The 26,843-nt window shown below is 40.0% G+C and overlaps 2 protein-coding genes and 1 long non-coding RNA gene across 10 annotated transcripts in view; all 3 read left to right on the forward strand.

Moving 5' to 3' along the window:
• Positions 1-26,843, forward strand: part of LOC127371211 (uncharacterized) — a 97,032-nt gene that overhangs the window by 11,598 nt on the left and 58,591 nt on the right. The gene's annotated exons all lie outside the window — the stretch shown is intronic.
• Positions 1,506-6,967, forward strand: tmem183a (transmembrane protein 183A). 2 transcript variants are annotated; one of them, XM_051413892.1, is made up of 8 exons: positions 1,506-1,710; positions 1,972-2,061; positions 2,196-2,366; positions 2,493-2,652; positions 2,965-3,145; positions 3,958-4,038; positions 4,154-4,309; positions 4,603-6,967. In XM_051413892.1, the coding sequence occupies exons 1-8, from the start codon at positions 1,647-1,649 to the stop codon at positions 4,786-4,788; spliced, it is 1,089 nt and encodes a 362-aa protein (XP_051269852.1). In that variant the 5' UTR covers positions 1,506-1,646; the 3' UTR covers positions 4,789-6,967. The 2 variants fall into 2 exon arrangements, with proteins under 2 accessions (XP_051269852.1, XP_051269853.1); XM_051413893.1 differs by having other exon boundaries at positions 4,157-4,309.
• Positions 7,630-26,843, forward strand: part of tfeb (transcription factor EB) — a 31,535-nt gene continuing 12,321 nt past the window's right edge. For 4 of the 7 annotated variants that reach the window (XM_051413877.1, XM_051413882.1, XM_051413881.1 and 1 more), the window contains exons 1-3: positions 7,630-8,046; positions 25,799-25,903; positions 26,240-26,428. In XM_051413877.1, the coding sequence (XP_051269837.1) occupies positions 25,874-25,903; positions 26,240-26,428 (219 nt within the window). In that variant the 5' untranslated portion in view covers positions 7,630-8,046; positions 25,799-25,873. Of the gene's footprint in view, positions 8,047-17,899; positions 18,090-20,098; positions 20,191-25,798; positions 25,904-26,239; positions 26,429-26,843 lie in introns of those variants that run through there. The other 3 variants (XM_051413878.1, XM_051413880.1, XM_051413879.1) reach the window with 3 other exon arrangements.

The raw sequence follows: 26,843 nt of genomic DNA on the forward strand, positions 1-26,843 counted from the left end.
AGAAAAAGATTTAGTTTGTCCTCATTACAATATTTTTTCTTATTAAGGGATCTATTAAAGCTTATTTCTACCATTATTTGTACCATTTTATTCAGTGACAAATTTGATACACCTCAAGATGACTGTCATACATTTCTGATTTATAACTGCCATTATTGTAATAGTTGTTGCAAAAACGTTCTTTCCATTGTTGACAAATAATTAGAATTGAGGTTACAACATGACAAGGTTTTTTGGCAGTTATAGGTAAAAGTCAGTATTCTGTGTTACAAGGATGGGGCTGTGAAAACAAACAGTGGTCATAATATATTAGACATTAAAGCTATATCTGCAGACAATAAATGGTTTGATGAAAGCTACAGCCACAGATAAAAAGAACATAATTCCCCCTGACATCTCCTCTGACCCATCTCTAAAGTTGGAGAAGATGAGGCAATCTGCGTGCCGATTACTTAATTGTCAGGGAATACTTTCTCATGGCCAGAGGTAGAAGCATCACCTCTGCTTTTTTTCGGTCTTCTTTAAAACTGGAGCAGAGATTTCTCCGAAAACTAATTTTGCTTTAGTTCCATATTTGCCCGAGGAGATGTGACTCTCTGCAGAGGAGTTTTCAAGGTCTTGACAACAATGTTGTCAGCAACCATTCTCGGATGCTGTGGAGACCTGCAGCACTTTTACAAAATACTTACATATAGGTCACTGATCACAGCACTGTGGATCTTTTTTAGCATCAGCCTATGACTCTAGGATCTGATAACATTGTCAGTGATTACCATTTAATTTCTCCATGACTGATGGTCATTATCTAAGTCTACCTGGCTAAGTGATGTCGGGGCAATTTTAATCCAGTCCATTAGCAACCTTCTGAGAATCCAAACTATCTTTACTACTACTGTTGGGTGAAAAGTGGATGGCCAGATGAAACAAGTCAAACAGGAACTATCTCATGGCTCTTCAGTGAAGCTATACGGGCACCAGGCTCTGCAGGAAAAACCTGGCATTTTCTTAAAAGCCTTCAGTTTCATTCAATGCTCCTTCATGACTCCTCCTTATCTTGAAATCTTGAGAATGAATAACTCAAATCATAGCCATAAATGAATGAGCAGTACAAAACAATCACATATAAACTGGCTAATCCAGAAATATGTGTAATTAAGTCTAACCAGCAGCACTAACGCCTGCACACAAAAAGCACCACATTAAACATCATAAAGGCAAAGAGCACCACATATAGTGATCTACAGTTTCATATCAAGCAGACAGCATTTGAGATTTTTGTTTCAATTTGGCATTAACATCAACATTATATTAAAAATACACTAATAGAAATATTGAGTGTTTATGAAGCCTTCTGGGAAGTAAGCTATAGATATTTGAATACAAGTCTTAACTTTTCTACATCTGTGGTCACAAGTATCATTGTAATGTTCACACTCACCAGCAGATGGCAGTAAAGCAGCAAAGGGGGAAAAACGATACTCTCGCGTGACTTGCAACGTTACGTCATTCCATGATGGCTGAAGATCCTGGCGGAACATTTTTCAATTTCTCTCTCATTTTTCTTTCTTTCTCTCTACCGTTGCTTGCCATAGAGACATGGCAGGACTCACAGGCCCGTTAAGCGTCCGTAAATCATTGGTGTCGACATGCCCAAGAAAGGGAACCGAAAACGGCTGAAATTTAGGGCCGGGGACGTTTGCTCGGAATCAGGTAATGTAAGCTATCGGTCAACAAGCTAGCCCGCCCACAGTTAGCGCTCCATAGTCGGCTGGAATTCAAACAATGTTTAATTTACAACCTCGAATATGACATAAATGCTGTATGACATTATTATATTAAAAGTGAGTTTGTTTTCATGTATTAGCAGATTGAAGTAACGCTAAAGTAACACACAGGCTGTGTAACGTCATGTACTTTGACTGTCAGTAGTGGTCGTCGCAGGTTTCGCTGATATGTCTGTTTTTATTCTAGTGACCGTCGCTGATTATGCTGATGCCGACCCGGCCGTTGTGAAGTCAGGGAGGGTGAAAAAGGCTGTTGCAAATGCAGTTGAAAAAGAAGGTAACTTGTGATGATGTGTGCAGTCAGACATCTCTGTTTATTAATGAGTGGAAACTACTGTACAGTGCCACTTGGAAAGTTTGGAAAGGTGATCCGAGTTCCTTACTTAAGTTAACACTATGTTTTTCTTTTAGTAAAATTACTCTGCGGCCTGGAAGCATCTCAGGGAGCCGTAGAGGAGGTCCTCTCGTCTGCAGCGACTGTTAAAGCAGACGATCTGGACAGCAGTGATGAACTAGACCCTGAAGAAGATGAAGAAAATGAAACTAAAGTGGCCCTTAAGAAGAAAAACAAGAGGAGAAAGGGTATAATTTTGTAATTAGTAATTAATAAAAGTATGCACATAAAGGAATCATTTGAATGTGGGTGACTCACCATTTTTGGAATGACCATACTAGGGTGTTTACTGTGTTTGCATGTTGTCTTCACAGAGAGCAGTGAGAGCAGTGATGGGGAGGAGTATCCAGTGGATATTTGGTTAGTGCTCGCCTCCTACATTCGGCCTGAGGATGTGTGCAGATTTGCTCTAATTTGTAGGAATGCCTGGACAGTCACATGCACTGCAGCTTTCTGGACCAGGCTGTACAGAAGGTGAGGTGATTTTATTTATAAACACCTTGCAGGGGTCAGGGGTGGATATATTGTAACAAAAGTGTAGGGCCTACTGGAAGTTCCTCAGAGCCCAATTTAAAACTGTAATCTGAAGGCAATTTTGATGGGATTTTGATTGATTGATACATCCAATGACTGATTTGGTCATTTACTCAAGAGCCAGAGGTAATGAAAGCGTCAAAGGCACAGGAGCTTGGAATTGAAAGCAATGAGTAAAGTGATAGAGTAAACTGACATTGTGTATAACTAACAGGTTTTCTTTCGCTGCCACCTTCTGTCTCTCCTTCACAGACACTACAGGATTGATGTTGACCTGCCATCTCGCCTCCAGCCTGACTGTATTGACAGGATGCGCTGTTTACGGGCCCGTGTGATTCGCTCCCTGTTCCATTTGTATGAGCCGTTTGACTTGCGTGTCTCAAAAATTCCTGCCCTGCCAGAATCCACCCCCACAACCTTGCTCAACTCCAAGGTAAATTAACTGACAGTCAGTCACCTAACTATACAAATGTTTAGTTTTTATTTTTGTTTTGTTATTTGTTAGTATTGTATCTGATTGGCTTGTAATTAGGAGCCCCACCTTCTTTATGCTGATATGCTTATGCTAAAAAGGAAAGATCAGGCCTAACCAAGGCTGTTGATAACCGTTATTGTGATATCCAGGCCATCCTTGACCCCCAGTGTTTGGCTTACTGGAGCTAGATAGCTCAAAGAGAACCAGACTAAGTTGAACTGTCTACTATCAGTTCAACTTAGTCTGGTACTCTTTGAATCGCTGGGTGATAAACAGATTAAATATAAATACAATACGTTTAAATGCGACGAAAAAAGACGTCTAAATTTTTATTCCACAAGAAGGTTTTACGCATTTTTTCCCACAGACAGATTAACTTACTGGCCGCCCAGCTTGCAACTCATTTCAGTAGAGAAAGAGAGAGAGCTGGTCCAGGTTAAACAACAGTTTTGTTTTGGAAAGGCGGTGTAATAAACAAGCCTCCTCCACACGCAGCACACCTGCTGTTGTGAAAACAGAAATTTTATTTTTAGGCCGTATCACCCAGCCCCACATGATAGAATCCCCATGTGTACTCCTTGGTTGGACTGAAAACCTGGGGACTTGACCCTCGATGGCACATGGTTTGACACATCTGGGTTATGTATTTCTAATTTTTGCACGTTTTATCAACCAGGAAGAAACATATGTATGCAGGCCTGTATAAACTTAAACTAGCCTTTCACTTAGTGGAAATGGTGACTTTTTGTTCTTAACGTTTCCTGTTGCAGTGTTTACTGTTCTGGATCAGAAAGGTCTCAGGGACTCGGCCAGAGGCATTGTGGGAGTTCAACTTCAAGTTTATAAAGCAGGTAAAAAGGGCTGTTTAATACCAACTACACTAACATGATAACCTTTTACATAGTCGGTCGTTGCCTCTGCTATCATATTTATTTTTGTGAATTTCTGTGATTATCTCCATCCCAGCAGGGACACAGTAAGAATGGTTGTGCCAAGTCCTTGCAAACACCAAGACAGTACGAAGATGTCCACAAAAACCCAGACTCTGACTGCTACATGCTTCAGGTCACCACACTCAACTTCATCTTCACCCCTGTGGTCATGGGCATGACGCTTACCCTGGTTAGTAACTTTGGGCTTTTGGTGGATATTATATACTACTATATATACTACTTCTTAGGGTAGAGAGCACAGGGCGTTTGCATGTGTTCCCCTATAGCTGATTTGTGTTTTAAATAACAACACTTATCATAAATAAGGGTGCTCCGTTTGATTGAAAAGGGTGAAATAAGAAAAGAGCTGTAGAAAATTACTTATTAATACTGTTAATACTGTTAAGCAAAAATTAACTTCTGCACCAAGTACCCTCAACTCCTCTCCTAATCTGAGCTGTTCTGTCTCTGTCTTTCTCACAGTTCACAATCAACGTTAGCACAGACATGCGCCACCACCGCGTCCGTCTATTGTTCCAGGACTCGCCGCTGCAGCGAGGGAAGAAGAGGGTGGATCAGGGCGGGACCCAGGTGGTGTTGGATCCCGTACAGAGTGTAAGGCTCATGGACTGGTGGCATCCACAATACCCCTACTCACCCTACACATAGGAGAAGTGCCCCCTCAGTTCCTGCTACAGCATTACGTCACACCAAGAACCCTGCTGTCATCTCATCCTACTTATCAAACAGAAATATGATTGTGCAGAAACCTGAATTATGTTTAATAACAGAATTTGCACATTTACTACCATCATCGTCATTCTTAGATGTTAAAGAAAGCAAACAGTATCGAAATCGATCATGTTGCATTCCCATCCGCCACCCCAACCGCCACTTTTAGTGTTATTTAAACATAGCAGTTTTTCCTGCATTGACACTGGATGCAGACTTGTCCGGTATGAACATTATTCCTAGAGACTGGGCTTGTTGTCTATGTGTAGAACTCTGCCATGTTCAAATAGTGACATTGTCAGTCCCTCTACTCTTTCAACACTCTTCAGCTTTAGGAGTTCCTTGGTCTTTCGGAAAATATGGAGAAGTATGGTTGGTTAATTTGAAAAAAATATGGAAGCTTTTTGCTTTATGCTTATGTCACAATAACCTAGAAGATCATCACCTGAAATCAGTAACTTTATATGTGAAAAACTAGAGATTGATTAAGTAGTTTCTCACTTTGGGCAGCATAAAAATGGAAAGTCAAACTGAAACTGAGTTTCAGATGAAATTCTGAAATTTAACTTCAAATTGTTTTACATGGCAATCTGAGAAGTGCACAGTACTTCACAATGAAAGGAAATACTGTGATATGATTTCAGTGATAGTTAATAGATGATAGATCTTGGTATATTGCTCAGCCCTACAAATGTGGCAGAGAGGAATATGTCCATTTAGAGTTGCATAAATAGATTTATAAGTCCGCCATTATTTTACATGGACAACGTTGTTGCATGTTGAACCTACATGTGTGACACGTGTTTTCTTTATGAGTTTTAACTGGGTGCAACATTTGTACAGTCCTCCTTTTGGTTTGTTTTTATGCTCACATGAAAAGTTGCTCTAAAATATTTTGATTTTTCTTTATTTAAATTTTGACAATGTTGCATCAAAAACACCTTGATTGTCTCCTATGTGTGTGTTGTCCCTTACTGCCTCCTGTAGAATCTGTCTCAACTTTTAATGGCACAGAGAGTTCAAAGTGGTCTGTCTTATGAATGTTGAATGTGGGTAGAATCATAACAGTTATGTCTTATAAGCTACATTTGATGTTGATTTATCAATCCATCAGACACAGTCAGAATAATTTAATCTGGATTCATGTGCACATACACATTTAATGTAGATGAAAAACACATTAGGGCAAGCGCATACACTTTCAAATAACCAGAATTAGCACCTGACTTTAGTATGTCTCTGCAAACCAGTCAAGTTGCAGTTTAGAGCCATGATTGTCCAGATTCATAATATATGTAGTGAAGACTTTAAGGAAATTAATAAAAGGTATTAAGTGTATTTTGGGGCAAAATGCAAGTTATCACTACATTGATGTGTATGAATCTACTGAGAAACATGCTGTCTTCACTTAGAGATTATTTTGTACAGAGGCGTACAGAGGACTGATGAAGAGCTTGTCACATGGTGCAACAACAGCCAAACCAATGAGCTTGTGGTGGATCACTGTTGTTTGTCTTTTGGTGTGTTAAGTAAGATATGTTAATTGAGAGAAACAAAAACAGAATCACATTCCTTGTACGTGTATGTGTTCACGTTTGGCCAATAAAGCTGATTCTGATAGAAAGTTTAGCAATGACATCAGGCAATGTCTCAAATATAGATGTTGCTGCAAAGAAGCTAAAAACACATTTACACACCTTCAACCCAGCAGCACGCAAGTTCTGTATTTGTTACCTTTTTAAGGTGGGCCCCCAAAATTAATGTCACCAATTTCGTATCTGACCAAATGTAAAATATTGTCACAATCTCTCCTCCTGTTTCTGACTTATGGTGGTAAATAATGGCAGAAAAAGTGTTTTTGCAGGACATTATAGCACCGTGAAGTTGACCTTTGATGTTAAATGTCATCATTAATCCTATTAGACATTTGTGTCAAATGTCATGATAGTTTACATGAATTCTTGAGAAATTCTTCTTTTGTGAGGTCACAGTGACCTTGACCTTTGACCTCCAAATTCTAACCAGTTCATCCTTGAGTCGAGTTTTATCAGACCAGAGTTACATTGATAAATAAACTTCCTGCACTGAAATAAAAACTGAAAGTGACCACTCAAAATGCCCCCTGTCTTCTGTCCTGTTGATGTACAATATTACTTAAAGGTTTGCTTCCCTCTAGTGGACATAGTGAGTATTAGGCATGCTGAACAATCTGTTATCTATGAGCCACATGACTGAAGTTAGTTTTAGGCCTCTCTTTACATGCATTGCTTTTGATACTATTAGTGTACTTGTACCAGTGAACATACTATATTATTTTATGATCAGGCAAACAAACAAAAAAAGATCACATACTAACAACTTCATAACCAACAGCCTGAAATGCAGCTGTCATTAGTTAATCATTATTTCGGTCTTATTGTCACAGATACATCCATGCCTGCTGTGCAGTGTTAATACATTATACAACAGTTCATCCCTTTGGTGAAAGACACAATATGAGGAACAGCTGTGAAATCTAGCTATTACATAACCTTTTTTCAATTTAAGGTTAAGTGAGATTTTAAGTGTAAACTTGCTGCAGGACTATTTATTGGATCACATTAGGTTGCCCAGAGTTTTATGAGTGTCCAACCCCTGCATCACAGTTCACAGAAACTTAGTGCACTTGTGACTAAACTGAATGGGTCCTAAACATGTAAACTTGAAGCCACAAAACAGAAGTAGACAGAAGGAAGCGTCTCAAGCGTCTTGCAGACAGTAAAAAACGACAGTCGTGTTGGTCTTGGAAGTGTTGTGGCTAAAGTTAGAGGAGCTCTTAAAACTCTCTTTGCAGTCAACAGGCATCACGTCATCGCCTCAAAATACCACGGTCCGTCGAGGATGTGAGAGAACTACATTTCCCACAAACCCGCTTGCACAGCACCATTGGTGGTGGCACAGGTGACCGCGGACGCTCCGAGTTGTGACAACATCTCGACGGTCTAAACGAAAACAAATTCGCCTCTGAAGTGCCAGGCTGTACACGCCGTAGCGGTCACACACAGAAACCTTAAACTCTTTTTTTCACCTATTTGAACGCTACTTTTTTTCTTCTGGTAGTGCGTGGCAGGTTTGGTATTACCAGAGCGCACGAGAGAAGTGGGCACGCACTTTTCCTGAACCTGACTACCTCGTTCTGTCTGACCTTCAGATCGGGTAAGTGATATTTCCCCACCGCCACTGAACTGTAGCTTCTGCCACAACACCACTACTTCTGGAAAGCACGCTACTGTGCATTTTAACTGCGTATTTTCTCGCTTTACGTACAAAGTCGTGTGATTCATTGAGTTTAAAAATGAAAAGTAGCCAACTTATTATTTGCCCTTTGGAAATTAAAGGCTGCACTGTCATGTACCTTTTAATTAAATGTTACTAAAACAATGCAACAAAAAAAAAGTAGATATTTATGTATTGTGGGCGAGACATGTAGCTGCTTGCAGCCATACTTTATCCTTAAACTTTACGTACAGGCAATCACAGTGCACCATTTGTTAAGGTTTTGTGTTTAGCCCATCATAATGATGTTATAAATCTGAATAGAGTAATTGTAGCAAGATTGAGACATTCATGAATAAATACTAAACTATTTATTTTCTACTGTTTATCTTTACAAAAATAAGGAATGATTAAAGAATAAAATGACATAATAGTATGAAAAAAAAGTTTGCTTTTTTAGACCAATTTGACACCCCCTGGGTTAGGACCATAATGCACCACTTTCCCCTTTTACTGTCATCAGTGAGTCTCTGCTGAGAGCTGCCCCTCTTGCCATTTATAAGCAGTAGCCAGGCTGGTATCAGTAACAACACCTCAGCCTCGGGGTATGCTGCTATGTATAAGCTGTGACTTTAAACTGTACAGACTGTAATGCTCTGCTGCATATACTTTGCTTGAAAGTCCTGCACGGTGCAAACACAAAAATAATGAAGGCAACAGTGACTATTTATGTCCCCTTTGTCCCTTCTGCAGTGTGGGCTTTAATTACATACCGTGTGTTTATTATTAGTGTGCATGTGTGTTGAATAGAGGGGACAATTCGTTATGCCTCATGCTTTCCCGTAATGCAATGTCAGTGTTTTACTCTAGTGATGACATTTGACATATACCTGGGATTTAGCTGTGTGTTTTTTTTTAAAGGAACTTCATGTTTTTTCGTGTTTTCCTGTTAAACTATTTGACCATATTCACATGCCATACCAAGTGTTTACCATGATTCATGTAGATTGCAAGATTACAGATTCCTGAGAGTCTAATAAGTGCTTTGTGGACCAACCAGACATTTATCCTAACTCCTACCCCAGTTAAAGTCGGTCCTTTCCACAGCTAGTCCGTCTGAAGTCTGTAGGCTGACCGGTATGTTTCCTTAGAGTATGTATTCCACCGTACATCACACCTACCAAGAATCTGACATTAGACCCTGACCCCTGACCTCTACGCCTGGCCTCTGTGATCATCCATACAATTCTCCAGAGAACACAATAAGGTTTAAAGATCAAAGGTCACAATAGGTCTGATAACTCGTAATTGTAATGTAATTGTTGCTTCTGCTTACATTCATGACTTGTCTACTTTCGTTCTTAGTGCATTTCTAACAAATTTCCCCTTAGACACTGGCATTAGTGCTAATCCAGTGGTGACTGTTGTTTCATAAAACATTATGATGACAGCGTATTAGGTGAGTTACCAGAAATTGAAAATCCGAGGCTCAGCTATCTAAATAAACGAATGAAATGAATATGATGACCGTATTTATGACATAGATTGTGGAAGGAACTGCGGCCACAGGAGAAATACATATATAGGGATTTTTAAAACAATCAGCAGTTACTCTTTTTAATGACTGCTGGTAGGTAGAAATATGTTTGTAAAGTAAGGTGTCCCTTTTTTAATTCTGCTTTGTCTTCGGTCGCTTCCAGTTAGATGAGTTTTGCAGGGAAGTGGCTCAGAATCACTGAGGTCAGTCAGACACACTGACAGTTTGGGTTCCTTGGTGACACGCGTTTTCCCGTATGGTTTCACCAAAGGACACGAGAACCTCCACCTGTTTTTTGTTGTTCACTATTACTGAGACAAACAGATGGGCATTCACATGTATGGGGGCAGGTTCAGCTCCAGGTCTGAGGAAATAGGAGCTGCATTTACATAAGTGATCACATACACTCAGTGATTGTGTTGTCAGTGTGTGTTCAGGCCGTACTATGGGAGTGAGTATTTTTTTCAACGTTGATGCAGAATTGTAGCACATGAGTTCATCACACAGTTAAACCTTGAATTACCATTCTCCTTGAAAGAAACAGTATCTCTCTCCCTCTGTCCCTGTCTCCCTTTCTGTCATCTTTATCTGCCTCCTCCTCATCTCTGTGAATCCATGAATGAATTGAAACATTTCCGTTGGGTAACCTGATCAAAACGATAGGTCTACTGTGCAGCAACACTTGCACGCAGTTCAGCTGTAGCTCTCACACTAATGCAGCGCTACCACATGTCAATAAACCAATTTAATTGAATTATTGTCTTGTAATTTTATCATGTGCCTTGTGGCGTGTTTATATAATGTTCCTAAGAATGCCTCTGAACTAAAAAATAGATTGAGAAGACTGCTCTAGATATTTGCTGCCTGCTATTTAACAGTTTCAGAGTCTTTACTGTAACAATAAGACAAAAGTTGGATGGAAAAACCAATTCTCTGAGAGGAAAATATATGAAAGGGCTCTGTGTAGCTGTTTGGACCTTTACCTGTGTGTGCAGCGTGGATGTTGAGAATGGGACAGATGCACACAGAGGAGTCAGCGGGGTTATGGAGTGCACACACTATGAAGGGTCAGGGGTTAGTTAACATACTGAGCCATGAGGTCATTGTCAGCAGGGTCAGAGGTGAGCAGCCAGTTATAGAGCAGCAGTGACGCCTGACAGACTGATTGCACTCTTGCACATCGGTAAGCAACCTGCTCCGATGGCCAGCAAAGGAAAACAGAGTTAAGTTTCAAGCTCTAAAACCTCAAAGGAGAGGCGACCGCTTTGACTAACCGTTCTAAATCATTTCTCTTCCCTGGTTCAAGTCTATGTCTGATCACCTCGTCACAAAAGCGCACAAATTAGTGCAAGTATTGCATCCTGTGTGCTGTGTGTATGGAAAAGTGTGTGTGTGGGTCATGTTTTCTGCCTCATTGGACTCATGTCCGCTTGTAAGTGTTAGGGATGGGGTTAATTTTCTTCAGGTAAACAGGCAGCAGTGGATACACACACGCACACACGCACACACGCACACAGGGACACTTACTAAGCTCAATGGATGTACTCTAGTGTGAAAGAGCATCAGGTGTGTGTAAACAAAGCTTCATCCGTGTGCCATATGGACAGATCTCTCATGACCTGGACAGTTTTCATCGTGACTAAACAAGGAAAGGGGGAATGAGGAACTGTCTTTATGGTGGACTGGATTTCCCTTAAAAGACCAAGACAAAAACAAATTACCGTGCAAGTTTCTCAGTAAATGTTGGACTTTTTAAACCACAGTAATGACAGCTTGGCATGTGCTATATGACAACATGACCCATGATCTATCAGAGGTGAGTGTGGGTGGGACGTCTTAGGGCATGTGCTGAATGTGTGACTCCACTTCCTCATCTTATCTCCATGCCACTGTTTCATATCCTCTTTTGACTGACAGACAGTAGTGAAGGTCTTGCTCAGTCTCTCTTTTCTCTGTGAGAACAGCGTCTCCGCTGCATCTGTGTGAGCACACACCGCAACTGCCCTGTTGTGTATGTTTGGACAACGTGCTTGTTGGTATGAACGGCAGGGGTCTGCAGTTGTGGCTGTCGGCGACTTTATCTCTCCGAGGCCCACAGCACATTTCAAGGAGTCATGCTTTTATTTCCTTATAAAGATCAGTCATCTCAGCTAAGTTTATTTCACAAATATTAAGACATACTTGATTAAGATTCTGACAATATTGTAAAAAATGTTCACTTGAGTTGTCAAATCTCAGTGCAATTGTGAATGTATGAATGATATGATGCAATCTCACTTATTTCCCTTGTAGTTTCACTTCTTTGAAGAACTTGTGTGTTTGTGTGTATTGTAAAATATTTTAAAATAATTTGTGGTTCAAGAAAGTTTGGATTTCAAGGCTCAATACAGCATTAAAGATTTTAAGATATATGCTTTGTCTGCTTGGATTTAACCCCCATTCAAAAATGTTACATTTGAATGGTTAGCATTGCTGTTGTTGCTGAATTGGACTTGCTTACTAAAAACTAGTAATAATGTAAATATGTAATACGGGTTTAGACTAATGGCAATAAAAACATAAAGGCTATTTATCTCAACAACACTTTTGATCAGGCTCAGACTGCTTTCAAGGCCTCACATAGAAGATTTTTTGTTTGTTGTGTTGAATTGGATGTCATGTCTGCCTTTCATTTGGCAAATCATGACTTCCTGATTGTCTTCAGCATATGGCTGGTATTATTGCCAGTGCCTGTGGACTGATTAAAATTACAGTTTTGTCTATCCTCCTTCAGGCTCACACAGGGCTCTATCTCAGGTCACAATGATCTATATGTTTCCTCTTAAACATATATCCTTCCACTTGTGTTGTTAATGACACTCTGCTTACAATTCAGAATCAAATACAATGTCTTACTCTTAGATTGCGAGCTTCTTAATAGCTTGGCTCCTTCATTTCTCTGAAGTCCTATCAAACTTTCCTCCATTCTACAGCATCATTTTACCTAAAGCTGCTGGCTGTAAATGATGATCTTTGCTGAGGCCCCTTGACTGTGGAACAGTCTCCCCTTTCAACATCAAGTCTCCACTATTTTACTCTTGAATCCAGCCTCTAAACCCGTCTGCATTTTATATTTGTTCACACTATTGTGGATGGATCGTAAAACTGCATCTTTTTGTGCGTTCACTACATAAGCTGCCCCTTTTAATTGCAGAAAACATTGTAATGCCTGTTACAGGTTGAAGACTGGGCAGGGGAAGAAAAGGTTTTCACCTTGCAGCCAAAGCATGAAGAATGTAAAGGTCCAGTGTGTAATATTTGGGAGGATCTATTGGCAGAAATGGAATATCATCACCTGAAAATAAGAATCTTTGTGTTTTTGTTATCTTGGAATGAGACTTCTATATCTACAGACGCCGGGGGTCACCTTCCATGAAGGCTACCATGTGGAACTGCCATGTCTACAGTATCCCCCAACGGACCAACACTGGCTCTATACAGGGTCATTCGCATTTTATCACCATGATAGTTTCTCCTTCATGCATGGAAGGGGAGGATGAAGTGAGGGAGTTGCAATTTGCAACTACATCGGTCCTTGAAGACTTGAAGACCTATTTTGTGTTTGCTTATTTTGTATTGCACTACACAGATGTTTCAATATCACCGTTTCTGTCGTAAGGACAGTGTTTCATGGTCATACTTCAGTAGTCCATAAACTAGTCTAGTCTCTGTTACCAAGCAGCATTCATGATATGTATTTAATTTTTTTACAATAACATTTTAAAACATTTTTGTGTCATTTTTATTGTTATATTAACAGAAATATATATTTCCAACTGTTTTCAACTGTTATTGAATTAAAAGAGGAAGAGGGAGAAATGTAACCTTTTGCACTTTCAAAATCACCATCAACATGTGTTGTTGTTAAAAATAGTATTAAGTGGCATATGGATGTCACAAGTCACAACTCCGTGAGAGAATTCTGAAAACTCAACGGTACTAATTTTTGTATTGTACTGTATTTTGCAGAGAGCGTTTGCTAGGCTATTTTATAGCCTACTTTGTTATTCAGTAGTGTAAGTATAAAAAAAAAAAAACAGTAACTATTTTTTTCATAATACAGTGCAGAGCTATTCACCTGTATTATTAAGGACAATATAAGTATTGGATCTGGACTAGGTATCATCAGATACTGAGTAATAAATGTTAAAAAAAAAACTTAATCTGGAGTCTGGAAATATTTACCTTGGTATCAAATTGATATTGAGAATGATGAAATTTCATTGGTATTAGTATTGACTTTGACTATGGACATTTCTGGTATCTTGACATCACTAGTGTCATGACTACTTTGGTTTCTTGCTCAGATTAATGTTTTTTTGTTTTTATTTTTACAGATGACAGTAGCAAATTGTTCTTTATCATTCTTGCACGTCATTATATGAGAAGTGAAATCATCTTAGTGTAGCTGCCATATGTCAGCTGAAGAACTGAATGGATGCTTCCTCTTCAATCGATAGCAGGTGTTCCTCTTATCTGCTGAAAACCCCAGCAATGTTAGTAGCAGCATTCTGTACTCTGCCCAAGCTCATTGATATTTTTGCATTGGATAATCTCTTCCCCTTCTCTGTTAGTGTTAGCCGTAGTCCATGGCAGAATCATCTGTTGTGGAAATTCAGTGATATACTGTATAAGGTTGTGCGTGCGCGTCTGTGTATAGACACACAGCATTCCTTTGTCTGCAACCCGTATTTGGTAAGAGGACAAGAAATGGATGCTCATCTAGTGTACATACACACACAGGACATTTTCTTGTAAACGGATTAATTATCATCGTTTTGACCCCTCCTTGAACTCTTCCTGTGTTTTTATTTGCTTCTTGCCTGCCGTTCTTACCTCCTCCTCAGTCACTCTCTCAAAAGCCTGACGGGCTCACAGGCAGCCACATTCTTCACAGTAATTGTAATAACCTTTCAACTTGTCTACTCATTGAGAATGAAAGTAGGCGAAAGTGAGGTATCAAGAATTACATCGAGAGTGATCAGGAGTGGAAAGTTTTGTAAAGAGGTTATGGCTTTGTGACTCCTGTAGTGATTTGTGTGTGTGTGTGTATACTTTATCTCACAACTCATCTCCAAAATGCCTTCCATTCCATCTCACTGTACATGGTGACTCTCACCCATGCAAGAAGAAATGTTGTGTAGCTGGTTGGCTGGTTATTGCAATACTCCCTCTCTATAGCACGCAAACACACTCATAGATCCCAACTTTTGTTTACTTAGTATCAATAACGGTTCATTTATATGCTCCAAATAGAAAAGGGGTGCTCTAAAAATAAACATCTAGTGGCTTAGTGCACTGTTATTGGGACATCCAGCAGATATCTAGCCTAATATTTTTCTCCTTGTAAATGGAGGAACAACACAAAGATACAAAGAATATTCTTTTCATGTAGGTAATGTCTTTGGAGGAAGGCAGGTGATATCATTTAACCATTAAAAACACGCTTAATACTCATGGACACAACTTGAGGTCACCTCAGGCCATATGACGTAACACTTAGTAGTTACCTTAAGTTAATAGTATGAGGAAGTGTTTTTTTTCCCGTAAAGATTTTACTTGAATACATACTTGCAAACTCACCTTTGTGTGGCCAGGGATTGTTTACATGCATAGCACTCTATATGAAAAGTTACCAAATGTTTAACGCTGATGAAGAGGAAAATGTGTATAAAATGGTGTGCAGGTCTATAATATTTCCATTTGATGTGAAGCCATTTCAAACCGACAGAATGGTTAAATATTAGAAATGCTATGTGCAAATCCATGTTTAAATGGTTGAATTGTTAGACTGATCGCCTCTGGACCAGGCTATAACTTGTCGGCTATATTGACAGCACTGTTTGTCCTACTTAACAGAGAGATAGCCTTAGGTTAATATAGCTGGGTCAAACTTCACTCAGACATATCAACGCAGTCGTCCAACACTTTCAATAGAGTTACAATGATGGTCTTGTATGTTGTATTTGTTTGCAACCTCTTTGCAACCATGGTGACTGAAGGAGTATACGACGGGACACTTTCCCGGTGGACGAGTAGGAGAGGGTCTTAGGTGGTGTGTTTGTGAGTGTGTGTGGACGTACTGTGTGTGTTTGGATCCTGCCTTCTCCATAGGCCATTGTCAAAAGAGTACAAGGCTGTCTTGGTCAATGATTTCCCCTCCTACACATACGCCTTAGGATTGGCCAGACTTGACAGGAACGCAGTTTTCCCAACCAATAAGCTGAGGGCCTGGAGGGGTCCTGCCCCTGGACCAAAATAACCCAGTAAATACACTGCGGGCACTATGAGAACTGGAGCTGGCCCACTGTTAACTGCTTTGTGTACAAACAAGGGATGCTTGTCAGCCGGGTACTGCTGAACCATGCTGGCCAGTGTTCTCCTCTGTTGTGATAGGCACAACTATCTGAGTGGCACTTTGATACCAGTGTTTGTGTTTCTGCATTCAGAGATACAGGACGGGGGGCCGTATAGGAGAGTATGGATGGAATGGCACTAATACTCGGGTTACATGCAGGAATGAGAAAGAAAGGCCTGAGATGGAGTTTTATTAACAATACACCTCTTGCAAAAACCTCACACACACATCACGCAGAAAGAATCCAACAAACATAATAGACATTCTGCATGTGACCTTTACAGTATGTTTGTGAGGAAATATGTGTGACAAACCCAGAAAGATGCCGATTGATTTTAAAGCCTGTCACTCTGTATTCAGTTTGATGAGTCAAGTTTAAGTTGTAATAGGGAGGAATCTTGTGTGTGGTATGTCCAGATTTCAAGCTCAAAACCATTTCTGATTGGTTGATTAAAGGAAAGAAAGTCTCGTATTTTGGACCTGTGTATGTACAGCATTCCCTCATGCTCTAAAGGGAAAATATTCTGCTGTTATGTATGATCTCACCACTAGGAGGCTTCTTTAATGATCCAGTCAGCAAGTTGTCATCTTAGCTTTTGTTGTTTCTTTGTTTTCTAGTTTGTTGTCTGTCCATCTGTTGTTGGAGGGATGTTCTTGTATCTTTTTGATTGAGAATATTGAGACACTGATCTTTGTTGGTGTTTTTTTTGCATCTGCAAGTGTAAAATGAGTGGCACAAGCAAGGAGGAGAGGGAGGAGTGCTTCACGATGCGTCTGCTGTTTATTACAGCACTTTTTCAGAGGAGGTTTTTCTTTAATCTGAACTCACTAACATGTCACAGCACTTGTACAGCCAATCACTGAGAAGTAAACATACGGTCCTGTAGCTTCACTTTAGATGCAGTACAGTTTTTGAAAGAGAGTGATTGTTAAAAGGACCACTGAGATATGCTCTTGTTTTATAGTATGCACAACAACAACAAGCTTAACTTATAAGTAAGATTTTTTTTCCCACAACAATTCATCAGACAGAAATGTTAGACTATTCATTCTGTGTTTTTTTCCATGCATACAAAAAAACAATATCCTTTTTAACGTGAAGAAATAGTCATTCTTGTGCAACCACCTGCGAAATCTCACAACTAATCAGAAGTGTCTTACCGAAATGTCCTAAGATCCATTTGTGTCAGTCATTAGCTGTCTGCTGTGATTCAGGGCTCTGTGGTCGCTTCACCTGTGCATGTTTTTCAAAATTCATTGAGTTTTTTGTTTGTATAATTCCTACTCCCTTTAAATAATCACTTACGAATGCAGTGATCATGACTTTCAGTATTGCCATGGGATGTTTCTATGTAATTTTATGAGGTATAAGTGCGTGATAACTAATAGTGAGTAAAGCTATGACAATAAATAAGGCGTTATGGCTTAGATAACAAGCCTATACACAATCCCGAGGGAGGGGGTGACAGTATGTGGGAGTGCATTTCTAAAAAGTATATTTGCTGATTCACTGCCCCATGACTCAGAAAAAGACCTGGAAGAAAAAATAAGGAATTGCTTCCAGGGTTTATTAAAGTTTCAGCACGCACATGTGTAGGTGTTGCTGTATGTAAACGTTGCACCCTGCTTTAGGAAGGAGGCTGGAAGGAGGAGTTCCACATTAAAGTGAAAGAGAAAAAAAACAGAGGGAGACGAGTTTACTGGACACAGGGCTCTCGTTGTTGTCACCCCAGACTATGGCATTCAGGCTAATTTAGGGGAAGAGGAGGAGAGTGGGAGGAGGAGCAACATGAGGAGGAATAGGAAGCTGAGCGGGTAGTTAAGAGGGAGGGAGGAAAGTGACTAATAGTGACTGTCACTCGGCATACTGTAACTCAGCCGGTTGAGGGAGGAGTGGCGTCACAACCAGTGAACCGGCATATGAATGCACTAGTTGGTCGGGCCCAGCCAGCAAACTGTCTCTGTCAGTGACTGTGTGTATTAACACGTGGAGGAGCAGATTTCTCTTGGATACAATATGTTGTCTTTTGGATAATTGGAGAGTTGCTGGTAAGAATCTTAAGGTCATACATACTGTGCTATATGTATCAGTATCAGTGCTTCTCACTGCCTGGCTGTTGGATATGACCCTGTCAATCTGAGCTCTTTTCATGCTGATATGCTGTTAAATGAGAAATGAAACTGAAGATATCTGTTGTTTGTTGTTTGTTGCAAGGATTTTTAGTGATGTGCAGTTCCTAAATAGATGCAGTAACAGCAACAGAAGCATCATTGGTTAAATTGCTATCTACAGTAAACTGATTCTTATACTGCTTTTTGACCTTTTCAAAAACACAGTCATCACTGCAATGTTTAGCAATGTAATTATTGTTCATTACGTGCAGCCAAGCGGAGGCAGAATTTTATGGTATTGTGGAGAAAAAAGTTACTACAACAGTTCTTCAGTGTTTGCATTTCAAGAAATACATTGAAAGATCTTTTGTGTCTGTGCTAGTTCATCAGTTACCAGCGCTACACCTGTGCCACAGCAGGTTAACTGATGCACTGTATGTCCCATGATCTGAGTGTGAATATCTGCATGTGTTTCTGTTTCTACACATTTTCACATGTATGTGAGTTGTGTGTCTACCACATGGCCTTGTATGTGTCTAACCAGTTTGGTTAGACAGGGAATAGTCTTACTGACTATAGATTGAAGATTTACTTTTACTTTACATTTTAGAGTTTTCAAGTATTGTCTGAGAAGAGTCTCTCAGTATCAAAACATTAAAAGACTTACGCCTCAGTCCTAGAAACTGTGCTAAGACAAGCAGCATTTGTTATTTCCCTGGGTTTCCTGCAGAGGAAGTTGCTTCACCGCTAACAAAACTAGGAGTTGTGAAAACCAATGGAAGGAAAGGGGAAGTGATTCATTGTAGTTATAATTGATGATTCTGGTCTATTGTCTTTCCTGTATCTCATTGTGTTGTACTTTGATTAGATATGACCGAAAGCGCGTTTGTGCTGATAACCTTATGTTGTCCTTTTACTTTTTCACATTGCTCTCTGCTCTGTGATCCTTTGATGAAGCAGAGTAACCCGAGGAAAACAGCACTGAGTTGACAGATTGAATCTGGACAAGGGTCTCTCTTGGTCAGCTATATATAGACTGTGTTTAGAAGGTGACAGGCATTGTGATTCACACACAGTGTTGAAGAGTTGTGGTGATTCATTCAGATGACCTTCAGAAAGTTGGTTAGTGAGCAGAAACGTTATGCTTGTTGATGTTCATTTTTAGAGACACAGTATTCTTGTAATCTATGCCTGTAAATTACACAGTTTCTATTCACCTTAAGTTTACTAACGATTTAAGGGCACTGATCATTTTGTGGCAGTCCAACCCTTAACCCCAGTCATGCTAAAATATATAGCAAAAGGAAAAGGGGCCGGTGTTCTGAATATTTTATTTGAGCGTTACATAGATAGATAGATAGATAGATAGATCGATAGATCGATCGATAGATAGACTTTATTAATCCCAGAAGGGAAATCGGGTCGTCATAGCAGTTAACCTCTACTCATTTGAAAAATGTGTCTAAACAGCTGCAAAAGCGCTGCAATGCAAAAAAACAAAAACTAAACAACTGAATCAAAGGTTTCTCCAGCAACAAACTTACAGAATTAAGCCTTAAAACAATTATAGTATATTATAATATTGTCACAATTCACTATGTGTTTTTGCTGAGGTCTAGCCATGGTCTGTTGCTTCCCTTGCTTCCGCCGTGGAAATTCTCTTTTCTAAGTTCTTCAGTGTGTGTTGCACACCTGCTGCTTCCCCCTCTTGAACACTTCACTGCCTCCTCTGTTGCCTCTTCACACATCAGTCACAGTCACATATTTTATGTTGCAGTTATTCATTCCATCTGTCCATTTTTGCAGTTTTCCATTTTATAACCAATCATCTTTTGTTCTTCATTTGTTTTTGTCTGTCCGTCTTTGTTTGTTTCCCTTTCCCTTTCACACCTCCACCACCTTTCTTCATCTCTCTCTCTCTCTGCCCCTTGACCTCCTCCCTGCAGATTGCCATCCGCTTTGTCCAGCATCCTGACATGTAGTCAGCAGCATAAGCAGAGCTTATTCCTCCTTGTGAACTATTTTTCCTCTCAAACAGGTAATTGAACATGTGTCTATATATGTCTGTCTCTGCAGTAATGTGCTTCTATGAATATTATACTGTAGAAATCCACCCATTCAGTGAATGTGGAGCTACCCTGCTTTAACACAGCAGGCAATGCTGAATTAAATGACTTTAATAGAAATGAGACCTCATCCACTCTGGTATGCATACACAACCCCTGTATGCTGTAACTAAATCCTCCATAGTATCTGTTGTGTTTAGTACAGGTGTGAGGTGGTAACGAGAAGGTTTTTATATCTAAAGCAGCAATTGACCCAACAGAATACCAGTCCTGAGTGTTTGAAAATAATATGACTGTCCGTCCTTCTGTCTGCCAGTCTGTCTGTCTGCATGTCGATGCAGAATAGTTTGGTGTATTCTGTTGCCAAGGGATGCAGCTGTTTGTGTGTGTGAGACCAAAGAGGAAGGGGTAAGGACCCCATTCTTGCCATGCCGGCACTGTCACATAATCCTACCAACCTTGCTCGTTGAGTGTGTGGTGGCAGTGCTTTAGGAATATTGATACTCTAGGTCTGTTTACATGTTTCGAAAGAGTCTACTTAAAAGCGACAGACGCTGTAATACGCTGTAATGTACACATGCGCACTTTATGTGCACCATTTATGTGCATGTCCACCTCTCACCCCCACCTACCTGCAAACATACATGCACAAATGCATGCAGATACACACATGCACGTACATAAAACAAAAAGAAAAAAAATACACCGTAGCTCAGGGGAACAGGGTGTTCCTGAAAAGGAGAACAGAGAGCAAGGGGGGTTATTTTAGTCATTAGAGCAGGCAGACAGATAGCTTAATGCGGAAAGGGCGTGTGTTTGTGTGAGTGCGCATGTGTTTGTGCAGCGATGGAAAGGCTGGTGAAGTGCACAGTGCAGTGTCACATTTGGATCCTTCATGATATTAAGGGGAAGCTGGACAAAGTATGTAATAACCTGAAATAAAATATCAATGTGTAAAAAATAATCATCATTGACTATACAAAAGAAGAATGAGTTAAACTTGCAAAACTTTACCCTGTCATGATTGAGATTAAACAGTTCTTGAACAGTATTTCTAGTGTGGTATTGTCTCAGAGCAGGGCCTGTCCAGGTTAAACTTAAGCTGTTTTGGTCAAACATGTACACAAATTTGTGTGACCTTGAAAGATCTCTTTCTACTTTTACTTGCTGTGCAGAACTCATGTGATCCTAAATAAAATGTATTTTTGTTCCTACACTTGTCCCACAGCACTTTTTTCAGTGCATCTGTAAATTGTGTTTGAATTCTGTTTAGCAGCTGTGGCTGTATATGTGTGGATGCACACATGCTTTGTTGTGAGAGAGAGAGAGCACCTGAGTGTATGTGTGTAATGCATACTTTCTTGGCATTGCACAGTCACTTCTAAATATACACACTCCACAAATTAACACCATGTCTCTGAGCACAGGTGCCATGGCCCCACACTGTCCCCAAGTGTGTGTGTGTGTGTGTGTGTGTGTGTGTGTGTGTGTGCCTGTGTGTGTAAATGTGCATGTGTTATACTTTGCACATGTATCTAAAGCTGTCATCACAGTGCACAGCATGTTATATGTATTCTGTGTATTGTGTGCTTATAGTTGGCATGTATATTTGTGACTAATCTGTGGCACAATCCAGAGTTGACCTCTGACATCAGCTTCCTCCGCTCTACATCCTCCCACTGGCTGTCAGTGTTTGAAGTGAAGGGGACGTGACATCACAGCGTTGGACACACAATGGCAGCTGTGTCCTTGTACTGCGTCACAGATGCCTGCTCACCCCAGTGGATGCCAGGCAATGGGAAGGCCCATGTGGGAGATCATGCTGCCTGGTAGCAGTGTGTCACCATATGATATCAGGAAGTGATATCCTATCAGTGTGCCTGTGCATGTGTTGTATCATGGCTTAGTCACTGTTGGAGGCTATATGATACATACTTCACGTGTTGGAAAGTTAGGTAGTGTTATGTAAACATTGTAGCCGCTACAGCTGGTGTCATAAGCAGTTTCATTTTGCAGAGCTGTGGGATTCAAATTACAGTTCAAATGAATATTGGCCAATAAATTGCCTGTAATGTTTTCTTGCATTACTTTACTTGAAATAACACTGTTGCCTTGCAGCACTCCTGTCTCAGTGCTGATGTTATGTTATGGAGTAGCAGCTATGGTGAAGTTGGAGAAGGACAGTTAAATTGGTATGCACAGAATATACTTTATGGTTTTGGGTTTAGCATGTAAAGCTATAGTGGAACATCATATGGTTGGCAAAGCTCAAATTAATTTTTATTTAATTTCAAAAAATACAATTTGTGTTTTTTATTAATATCACAAATGTGCCTCAAAGGGCTTTACAGTGTGATCAATTGTCTATACTTAGACCCTCGAAGCACAGAGCACACGTCCTCCTCTGGCTGGCATTCCTACCTTGCCGATTAAGTTTGGAGATGTAATCACCCCATTTGTCAGACTCTATAAATACACTGTGCAGCATTCCACCACTAGGTTTGTGCACTTGTTTGTTTGTCAGTGTAAGTGAGCACCTTGAAAGACAACTATAACAAGGCCTGACTCTAAAGCTCCAGATGTTAGCAGTAGGAGCAAAGTTGTTCCAACAGCATCAGTTGTTGTGAGTGTTATTGGAAAGTCGTTGATGTGATTAGTGCTTATTGTTTATGGATATGACAATATTTTAGTCTGTTTTGGTGGTGTGAGGCTGCTGGGTGCAGTCCAAGTTCTGGTACATGTTTGTGTTGGAATGTGTGTGTTTCAATGTGTTTCTCTGCATGGGTGTGTATTTTTCATGTGGGCCATCCAATGGGCACAAAGCGGGCAGTGTGTGCCTCCTCGGGTGCTGAAATGTACACTTCGGACAACAGGCGGCTTCAGTCCTCAATAGGAGCTGCCTTTCTTATTGTACCTCACACACAATGAGCTTTTCTCTGTCTCTCTGTCTTTCTCTCTGTCTCTTTCTCTCTTTATGACCATATACAGACAGTGTTTCTGATGAGAGACTGGAGGAATTGGATTCTGATTGGTTGTTGAGACACTAATGTCCCTGTCACTGCCTCTCTGTGTCTAGTTGTCTCACAGCACATTACCATCGACAGAGACAATGTGAATAGAGAAGAAACCTTTGATAGGTATCATGGCACCTTTGTGGGTCTAGACGAGCTTAGTCATTCAGGGGATGAACACAAGTCATTGCAGAAGGGGAACTATCAGTCTTGGGACTCCCCACTGTGTGTGTGCATGTATGAATGTTTGTGAGTGTGTATGCGTGAGAGAAAAGAGGAGGAGGTATTAAGGGTTTATGGGTGTTCCCCATCGTCATTCTGCTCACATGATCCCCCAAGAACAACAAGACCACATGAGTCCCACATGACCACTCGAACATTAACGAGGAAGTACTTTGCATTTCACCAAATTTTTTTGGAAGGACAGAGTTGGGGGCCAGAGAGTGTTACTAACTTCATTCAACCATGAGAATAAATATGACACAACTTATAGGTGAAGTCATATACAGAGAGTGTATAAATATTAGCCTGGAGATGTGGTTTGTTTTGCTTTGGTTTGCTCTACTTGCACAACCGGGCTCAGTGCAATACTACACAGTCAATCGTAGTAAGCAGTGGGCTCATTTAGAACTAAATTACGTCCTGTATGTCTATTGCTGTAATTTATTCATGACCACTTGATTATTATTTCCTTTTTGTCTTCTTCTTACTTGATTTAAAAAAGGGAAATCATGTTCCTACACGTGTGGGAATTACTTCTATTATAGTTTGTAAAGCAAAGGTGGATTTACAGAGTTATGTGATTTGTAATTTCTTGGATGGATCTTAAATCCAATGCAAATTGACAAATTATGGATGGTTCAATATATACATGTATTTTATTTATTTGTTTATTTGTTTGATGTTTTATTTAGCAGGCACAGTGCTGTAAATGAGTTAGCCAAGAGGTTATTTTCATCTGTAGTCCCTGGACCAATATTGCAAAGTCACCCTAAAAACAGAATATAAAATTGAAATTACAAAGTTAATAAGATAATTTATAAGCATACAGAACAGTAATAAAAAGAAAAGGAAAACAAAGTTAATCATCATTCTGGACACCCTTATACTACATACTAAAACAGGAAAAGTAGAAGCACAGACATAAAAAGCATGCTCAGTATAAATCAATCTTCAACATGGCGGACTACATGGAAGGTGACTGCAGTGTCTGTAATTATAAAAGGCTCATTCTAAGGTATCAATACATAACTATTACTGTAATAAGTGATCATACAGTAATTAAAACATAGTAATGAGTATTATATTCAATTTCCGCCAATAGATCCTCCTGAATGTTACAGACTGAACCTGTAAAACAATTCCTACTGTATTTAATATAGGCAATGATCTTAATTGTCTGTAAAGATATATGTAAAGATATTTGAGAAGCAAAAAATCTGCCACAGACAAAGTGTTGAAAAGATGAAAAGCCTTATGGCCTGTTTTTCAGAAATTTGTGTACAGACAGGCATCACATGGGTTTCACTACATGTCCTTTAAACAGTCTATTATTATTCTAGTGTCAGTCATTTGAGGCCTCATACATACAGAAAGAGACATTGTAGCAGTGAGTGCTCTAAGGCATATAGATGTGGTAAATAGTCTGTCAACCTGTTTTATTTTTTTTTATTCTCAAAAATATTTTTATTGTCAATTTTCTTAACAATTGAAGCAACAGACAAACACATACATATATAATAATAAAAAATATAAAAAAGTAAAATAAATAAAAATAAGGAATTTAACACAGACTATAACGTGTAAAAACTGTCAACCTGTTTTTAGACTGCTTGTAAACAGTTGATTGGGTGTGTTTGATTCAGTGGGGACACAGTTCATGTGAGTGGAATATGCAGCTTGCCCAGTGGTGCATTAAGATAAAGGTTTCAGGCATACCTGTAAGTGGAGTGGCACAAGTGGAAAAGTCCATGGCCCCAGAGCTGACAGTTGCTGGTTGTTAATGATGAAAATGCTTGTTTGTTGTTTTACCCAAAGTAAGATGATAATCTGTTTTGTCTCTGTGCAGACAGTGATAGGTCCAAGACGTATTTAGCTTAGCTTGAATTGACATGGTAGTGTCATAATTAGCATTAACTAAGGTTATCGTTTATGATGTTGTGTGTTTAAGAAACACAGACAAAACTGACACATAAGGCAAAGAGCACCTAACCACAAAGACACAGCTCAGTTAACATATTAAAAAAAGTGCATCAAAACATTGCACACTTCCCCTTCTCCTCTCACATCTCTCTTCCTATCACTAATGTACCTATTAACAATTACACATTGACACTCTACCAAGAGAGTATGTCAGTTGAGGTAGAGAAGTATTTACACTGCATGCACTCTTGATAGCCACTCTTCTTGTTTAGGAATCCCTTCAGTCCTCTGCTAGAGAGGATTACATTTTGCATCAAACTTTACCTGCAATTCTGTTCCTCCATCCATCCTCTTTTTCACCTTGTTTTTTTTTCTCCCTTTCCTTCCTCTGGCCCAAATCTCACTTTTTCCCCTCTCTCATCCACAGCTTCCTCTACCTCTCGGGCTGGACTGCGGTGCATTGACGTCGGCTCGCCCTCCCCTGCCCCCTCGCCCCCCAGCAATGGCCTCACGCATCGGCCTGCGGATGCAGGTACAACATATCACAGTCTGTTTGTAGTGTTTAATTCAGTGGCTACTCCAAAGGAAGGTACACTGGTCAATGTCAGCAATGGCAACCATTTTTTCCACTGATAAATTTGGCCATGCTATTTGGCCTCTGGCATATTTGAATATATTTACTGTACATACTTTTCTTACAGGGTGATTTTAATAGATGTGTGAGTCACCAGTTGTGCTCTGCTAACAAGCTGACAGCTTTTTGTGTCCACTCTTGAAAAAGCAAAAGCAAAAAAAACACCCATCAAAGTCTGTTTATAGGTCAGAATGCTTTAATGAACATTCCTGTGATGTTTGTGTGTGTCCCCAGCTGATGCGAGACCAGCTGCAGCAAGAGGAGCAGCGTGAGAGGCAGCAGCAGCTACAGCAACAGCAGCAGCAGCATAATGCAGCCCTGCAATACATGCAGCATCGCATGGCTGGGCCACCTGCACCCACCCCAGCCATTAGCACCCCACAACATTACCAAAGCATGCAGGTCCCTGTTGAGGTTCTTAAGGTCAGTAGGGCTGCAACAAATGATAATTTTCATTGTTAATTAATGTCTTTATTTTATCTTATGAAATCAGTTGCTCAGTTAGACAATACAGTTTCAGGAAATGGTGAAAATGCCAATTTCACTAAACCCAGGGTGATGACTTTGTGTTTGTCAAAAAGTCAAAGATAATGAATTTACAGTGATACAAAAACGGAAAAGCAGGAAATCCTTTTGAGAAGCTGGACCCTGCGAATGTTAATTTTTGATAAATGTATCTAACTGGATTACCTGGTGGTTCCACACCAGCACACCGCTGTGAAGAACAGAGCACTGGCTACTACACACTGATAGAAGATCTGCAAGAGCCTGTTGCTCACACTAAAGGATCTGAGTCTCCTCAGGAACTGTCTTTTCTCTCCCTTCTTGAAGAGGGCTT

Source organism: Dicentrarchus labrax, unplaced genomic scaffold, assembly GCF_905237075.1.
Source record: "Dicentrarchus labrax unplaced genomic scaffold, dlabrax2021, whole genome shotgun sequence".
Lineage (NCBI taxonomy): Eukaryota > Metazoa > Chordata > Actinopteri > Moronidae > Dicentrarchus > Dicentrarchus labrax.

Excerpts from the sequence above, each read along its gene's own strand:
- tmem183a (XM_051413892.1), top strand. The coding sequence starts at position 1,647 with ATGCCCAAGAAAGGGAACCGAAAACGGCTGAAATTTAGGGCCGGGGAC. Across the intron at positions 1,711-1,971 it reads GGACGTTTGCTCGGAATCAG|TGACCGTCGCTGATTATGCT; the intron begins GTAATGTAAGCT and ends TTTTTATTCTAG. Across the intron at positions 3,146-3,957 it reads CAACCTTGCTCAACTCCAAG|TGTTTACTGTTCTGGATCAG; the intron begins GTAAATTAACTG and ends TTCCTGTTGCAG.